General features: G+C 43.2%; 1 protein-coding gene across 1 annotated transcript in view; it reads left to right on the top strand.

The window, feature by feature from the left end:
• HSD17B7 (hydroxysteroid 17-beta dehydrogenase 7) overlaps positions 1 to 6,210 on the top strand; it is a 30,779-nt gene extending 24,569 nt beyond the window's left edge. The window contains exons 8-9 of the mRNA XM_032422229.1: positions 2,082 to 2,180; positions 4,626 to 6,210. Of these exons, the coding sequence (XP_032278120.1) occupies positions 2,082 to 2,180; positions 4,626 to 4,727 (201 nt within the window). The 3' untranslated portion in view covers positions 4,728 to 6,210. The remainder of the gene's footprint in view (positions 1 to 2,081; positions 2,181 to 4,625) is intronic.
• The last annotated feature ends 1,082 nt before the right edge of the window (positions 6,211 to 7,292 follow it).

The following is a 7,292-nucleotide window of genomic DNA, read 5'->3' on the forward strand; positions in this document are numbered from 1 at the left end:
ATGGAGGCCCCCTCCCCTGCCGTCTATCCTCCTGAATATCGCCTCGGATTCACTTCTCCTACCTTCCAGAAAGTGGTCGCTTTTCTGTTCATAGAATTGCTGCTATTCTTCCATCTCCTGTTGAGTTTGTAGGTGTTCAGAATGGTTTGATCCCTATCCAGCTGAATTCCTGGGACCAGACGAAATTTAGGTCTCCTACTCCTCCGCCATCTTGCTCCACCCTCCTCAGCATTTAAGATTTCAAAGAAAACTATCTCAATGAAAACAGTATAGTGCTGGCATGTGACTTGACAGATCAGTGGAATAGAATAGAAAGTTTGGGACAGGCCCTCACCGTACAGGGATCTGGTGTATGATAGCGATGGCATTCCAAATTAGTGGGGGACAGGGATTATTCAGCCAATGTTGCCGAAAAAGAGAATAGGATCTTTTCTTCATACGTCATACCCAAATAAAATTCTAGATAAAAGGGTTACACATAAAAGTTAAAATATATGATTACTAGAAGGAAATATGGGGACATGTTTAAATAGTTTAAGAGTGTGGGGGCTTAGCTATTCCCAGGAGCTGCAAGAAAAAAGACTGAGCATTTTTTTTTTTTAATTTTATTTATTTGAGAGAGGGAGAGAGAGAGAGAGAGAGCATAAGCGGTGGGGCGGGGGAGGGACAGAGGGAGAGGGAGAAGCAGGCTCCCCGCTGAGCAGGGAACCCAATGTGGGGCTTGATCCCAGGACCCTGAGATCATGACCTGAGCCGAATGCAGACGCTTAACCGACTGAGCCACCCAGGCGCCCCTGAACATTTTGATTACATGAAAGTTATCAAATTTTGCGTGACCAAAATCCTCACTATAAATACACTCCAAAGACTGACCACGATGTGGAAGAAAATTAGCTGCCACTCATATCATAGGAAAGGGTTCATTTTTATACTAGTTAAGGAGCTTCAGCAAATCAAGAGAAACAACCTGCTGGAACAGTGGGCAAAGGGTATGAACAGAGAATCTTTAAACTGTCTTAATCCCATGAAGAGGCGCTCAACCTTATTCATGCTAAGAGACATGGAAATCAAAACTGTAACGAAAGACTGTTTCTCATCTCTGATTAGTAGAGATGAGGAAGCTTGGCACTTCACCATCCTGGCAGGGCCGTTGGGAGCGAGCACTCTCCCGCACTGCTAGGGGGAGGTAGACTGATGAAGCCTGTATCCAGGACTGTTTAGCAAGATCATTCAAGATAACACACACCCAGCCCTTTGACCCAATAATTCCATCTTTGGTAATTATCTTATAGATGTACTCAGATTCACATGAGGTGATGTATTCATCATTCACTGCAGTGTGGTTTGTAATAGCAAAGACTGGAAATAACGTGTATGTCCATCATTTGGAAATTGATTACATAATTGATGGTCCATCCATGAGATGGAATACTGGGCTTCTTTAGCAACGAATGAAACAGCTCTCTATTTGCTGATTTGAACATATCTCGAAGGGCCTATCGTTCAAGTGAAAAATGCAAAGTATGAAATAATGTGTATATTTTGCTTCCATTTAAGTAAGAGAAGAGGATATATGTGTTTTTAAGCAAACAGATTTTCTTTGGAAGAATATGTAAGATACTAGCAAGAGTGCGTGCTTCCAGAGAGGACAGCTAGGTGGCCGGAAAATTGGGAAGGTAGGGAGACTCACCTTTTGCCATGTACATCCTCTGAATGGTGTGCATGGTCATGCTTACCTACTAAGAAAATGAAATATTACATCAATGACCTGTACTTACTGTGGCATGGGGCGAGTATCAACTCTGAAAAAGCTAGTCAGTGTGCTGTGAACTCTAACTTGGGGATTAAGGAAAGAGACAGCTAAAATATGAGGGTTTTTCTGCTTTAAATAAATGTTCAAAGGATACTATTAAGCAGGTTACACTGGTGGCTCATGAAGACATCACCGTTAGCTGATGATATTCAGGAGAATTTTTAGAGTTTGTTTAGAGCATGGTTAAGTGCTGATTATAGATTCCCCACAGCCTCACTCATCTTGGGCCAAAGAAGAAAAAAATCATCAACATCCTCTTCCTTTCCAGGTATGGCTTTTCCACCAAAAGCCCGAGTCTCTTAATCCTCTGACCAAATATCTGAGTGCCACCACTGGCTTTGGAAGCAATTACGTAACAACCCAGAAGGTAAGCGCGTTCACGCTGTTGCGTGGAGACCGTTTGCTGCTCGGCTGCTGAACTGGTCCCCGGCTCCCTGGCTTCCCTCTCTGGCTTCCCTCTTTGGTCGCTAGCAACACACTGGCCTGTTTTCATCCCTGTCTGCTCTCTCTCCCGCCTCTGAGCCTCGCATGTCCTCTTCTGTCCACCTGAATACCTCTTACCCTTCTTCTTTCAACTGATTGATTTCTGCCTGTGCCTAAGATGTCAGCTTGTACCTCAGCCTTCTGTGACCCATCAGACCAGGTCAGGTGCCTCCATCATAGGCTTTCTTGACATCTCATACCTCTTCTGTGTAGGATTCGCTCAATGTCGGACTCCTCTGTCTGAATATAGGCTCTGTGAGGGGGAGGATTATACCCCCTTCCCTAGCATGTTGCCTTGCACATAGTAGGCGCTCAAGAAACATGTTGCAAGGTGGATGACACATAAAGTGTCTTTCTGGAAGTTCACTTCCTTTGAGTGTTCAGTTCTGCTTGTGACAATTATTAGCTTCAATCCATTGGTATTTTCAAGAGTCAGGGGATGAAGTATGGAAAAAAAGAACCTTTGGTGCCGTGGTTTTTAGACTGTGTAGTCTTCTAAAGAGAAGCCAAACGTGGAGTTACATATAAGAAAATGAGAAAATTTATTTTGAACTTATAAAGCTGTTTTTCTTGTATTTTTGTCACGAGTAAGGTTTATCTCAGCCTCCTGTTTTCCACTGCCTAGTTTATGTGGGAGGCGCTGACATAAAATGAAACTAGATTGAGACAAATAATTTCTCTCGGCGATGTCAGATAATTGGCAGTGATCTTGTCTGTGTCAGTAGTTTGAGGTCTAAGGGGAACCGTTCTCTTGCTTGCCATGGTGTCTCTCTACTAAAGATGAACCTATGAACCTCCAATGTTTTCCAAAATATGTTCTGTGGGATTCTAGTTCCTTGAGAAGATTTGCAAAAAGCTGTTTGTCGGCCAAGTAAATTTGAGCAATGCTTCATATTTTACTTCCCACTTTCAGAGACTTCCACACAGCACATTTGCCCAGGGAAGGCTCCGAGGAGTTGCCACAGTTCACGCGTGTGTGTGTGTGTGTGTATGTGTGCGCGCGCGCACGTGCGCAGTGTTTCATCCTACCGTTTATAATTTTTTCTTGACTACGTGACTTTTTTTTCCTTCACATTTTATGTAGTACTTAATATCACAGAGAACACGCCTTGGGAACTCTATTGTAAGTTAATAAGCTTCCTTTTAAAAAGGCCCTCAGAGTTTGTTTGAACATACTATCGATTAATCTCGAGGGAATGACTAGGGAGAAAATGCTTCATTCTATAAACCAAAATATTGTATTAGCATTTTATGGAAATGTGTTGAAGAAAGTGTTTTAAAAACGTTGATTAATTTGGGGAAGTCCGCTTTCTTCTCTGTTCAGAGGTGGGGTTGTGGGGTTGAATGAGCTCTCTATTGGATCCAGTTCCAATAGGGAAAAACTCTGACGAGATTTATAATGAATGTAAGTGTTAGTTCCAAAATGTTCAAAAGTTTTTAATTTTCAGCCTTTCAGCTTTGTGAAGAAAGAGGCTTTTTAAAAAAGTTTAGGCTCTGTGTTGACCTGAAAAGAGGTATCGCTTTATTTTTTTATAGAAGCTGAGAGTTTGCTTTTACATACAGTGTGTCAGTTAAAATTAGATTTTCTACATGAAACAGAGGGTGTGAACTAACAGCAGATTCAACTGGATGGAAGCTCAGGTTTCTCACATGTAAAAGCAGTTTTGGAGAGTGGTCCCCTTGGGCTGGTGTGGCAGCTCCCCAAATTGCCAGGCACCCAGGGTCCTTCAGTCACTCTTCTGCCCATCCCTGGGGTGTGACCCTCATTCTTTGGCTCAGGAGAGCAAGATGGAAGAAGGGGGAAAGATGGGAGTGCCCATACCTTCGAAGGGGACTCGTGGGTAGGACTACCCACGTCCACTCAGATCTCATTGGCCAGAGCAGAGTCATTTCCGTGGCGCCTGGCAATGTAGGCTTTTAGTCTGGAGGCTGGCGAACCCGGCTAAAGCTTGGGCTCTTTATGGAAGAAGGTGGACATTAGGTGGATGGCAGTTTAATTGCAAAAAACTTTTGATTTTTCTCTTTTGTCCTCATATCTCATTTGGCTGGGGTCTCCTATGACTGGATACACAGGAGTTGGGGAGAGAGCGAAACCAGATCTTTCAGTCTTGCTGTGTAAGGGCAGCATCGGTAGCTTTGCTGAGGGTTGGAGTTTGGACTGAACACGTCCTCAGGATCTCAGAGTCAGGAACCCCAGCCCTGACCTACCAGCCCTGTTGTTTTTGTGTATGTGTTATTCTCTTATGTATGTTGAATACCTTCCTTTTACACAAATGCCATTCGTTTTATTTTTCCTTTCTGTTCATCCCTATCTTTGCTTCTTTTCCAGATGGACCTAGATGAAGACACTGCTGAAAAATTTTACCAAAACTTACTGGAACTGGAAAAGCGTATTAGGGACACCATTCAAAAAACAAATGATCAGAGCTGATGGTGGCACTCTCTGAAACATCGCAGACCTACTGTGCTTTCTGGGATTCTGTTGAGTTGGGTGATGTGCCTGTGTGTAAACAGTGAGCTGGAATTGTCTCTTCCCTCTTTCAGGATTATCTCTAAGACTGTATGCGTGCACGTGAGAAAAAGATCGATAAGTAAAATACGAGTTAGCTGTTCTCCAGAATGGTGTCACATCAAAATTGTGCTTGAGTCACCCAACCAAGGATGTGTTCATTGGTTCTGCCGACTGGAGCCCAGGCGCCACGTGGTGGGATGAGGTGTGGACTCGAGTACTCATGACGCAGGCACTCACCGGCCTGCTTTTGGCCTGCCCGAGCAGGAGGAAGTTCTGGGCACTCTCTGAGTGATAATCTGAGCTTTGTTCCTTTTCTTATGGACAGTTTTCTAGGTCTTGTACCTTATTTCTTCCTCCTCGTGGTGCTTCTAAAAATCCCGAGATTGTGGGGCGTCCGTCAGTTAGGCGTCCGACTCTTGATTTCATCTCAGGTCATGATCTCAGGGGCGAGAGATTGAGCCCCGAGTTGGGCTCTGTGCTCAGCATGGGGTCTGCTTGGGATTCTCTCTCTCCCTCTCCCTCTGCCCCTCCCCCCGCTCACGTGCGTACACGCGCTCTCACTCTCAGATAAAGAAAATCTTTAAAAATCCCGAGATTGTTAGAATCCTAACAGTCGTAATACAGATACCCATGTAGTTAATCGCAGGAACAAAATTATATGTGTGTTTGGCCACTTAAATTATTTCTTCCTTTGGAAGTGTCTTTCATTGATGTCGAGGTGGTCTGCGTTAATGTTGGGCCTGACCTTTAACACCATTTGCAAATTTGTTCATTGCCGACCAGCCTGTTTTTCATGATTATATTTTAATGTATGCAAACGTGCAGCAAAAACTTATTTATTCACATTGTTTCAAAAAAATTTTCCAACTGAATAATTGCAGGTGGGGTATCTGCTGGTATCAGTAGTGGTTGGAAGTGGTTTGCATATAAAGACAAAAATGCTAAAATGCCTAGATGTCTTTACCCTACATATAACCACTGTACCTGGAATATAATAAAGTGAGCAAAATTTTGAATGACTTAATAAAAGTGAAAAATTGTATAGAAATATAGTTTCTATATATTCTAAGTATGAATTTTTTGGTTATAGTTTCCCTCATTTTGTTGGTAAAGATATTTTTAATAAAGTTAAGCCTTCTGTATGTGAAAACGAGGGCTGAGTGCTTCTGCACGCTCCCCGCTGTCTTTGAGAAGGGGTGAGGTTGGAGAGCTGAGAGCAGCGCTGGGTCGTGCTCTTGTGACCACTCACACTGCAAGTGTGCAAGAAGCACTTTATTGTGAATCTCAGGTTCCTCATCTGTAAAGTGGAGTCATGCTCTTTCTGCTTCCTCTGCTCGCGGGTGTGGAGGAACATTAAATGCCATAACACATGTGAATGAATAAAGAGCATTTTTGAGAATGATGACAATACGGTTTTTCTTAGAGACGGATAAGCCAGAGTGTCATGGTTCAAACGTAAGGCGCTGAGCGACATTGTCCTGTCTGACTGAGAGTTCGGTTTTCTGAACGTTGAACCTTCACTCAGGAGGCAGCATCTAGACGAGCAAGAAGGCACCGGGACAGGGGCGTGGGCACTGGGATGGGGAGGACACTGGATCAAATTTGGGTTTAGTCATTAACTAACTTGCTAACTTAGGGCAGATTACTTCAGTTTATACCTCGATTTAATTACAAAAATATTGCTACCAGTGCTTACCTTGAAGAATTGGAAGACTGTGTCCTAGTAGATGCATGGTCAGTACAAACTGGATTATTTATTTCTGTTCTACTGTAAGTGCCCAGAAGGAGACTTTAAGTGGGAACTAAATCCTGGTATCATGCCATTCATGATGTGTCAGTAGGTTGGTGCTCTGTGTATTTTCTGAGCCATTTTATCAAATTTCCTTGAAGTGGAGAACAAATCGCAGCCCCCCTTTGCCCCTCCCAAGTGCACACCCTAACTGGCATACATCAGCAGTTGGTTCTTGTCCTTAAATCATCCCAGATTTCAGTTTTTATACCTGAACTTGGCTACTAGGTTGAAGATTCAACTACTAGGAGTTGGGCTCCAGGAGATGCCTGATTTTTCTCGCATAAATGGCTAATCAGATTTCTTTGGACTCCTGCACTTACTCTGATTTCCATGATGGATTTAGTACAAGTCATTCATTCATTCTGCAGCTATGTATCAGGCACTAGCCCTATGCCCAGCACTCTTGGGTTTTGAGGATAGAGAGTGGACATGTGAAGATAGAATGGGACATTTCAAAATGCATTTAATAGCTGTTCCAGAAAGAAGAAATTGAGAAATGGGAAAGAGGCAATATTTGAAGAGAGAAAAGCCGAGCATTTGTCAGAGTTGATGGCAGCTATGATCATCAGATTGAGGAAAAATGACAAGTCTCAAACACAAACAAACTCAGATACGGTGAAACAGCAGAGAGCCTGAGAAACTGACTTGCCAACCAGAGAAAAGAGATCACTAATGAGAGTTCTTGAGACTAA

Source organism: Phoca vitulina, unplaced genomic scaffold (assembly GCF_004348235.1).
Source record: "Phoca vitulina isolate PV1807 unplaced genomic scaffold, GSC_HSeal_1.0 scaffold26, whole genome shotgun sequence".
Classification (NCBI taxonomy): Eukaryota; Metazoa; Chordata; class Mammalia; order Carnivora; family Phocidae; genus Phoca; species Phoca vitulina.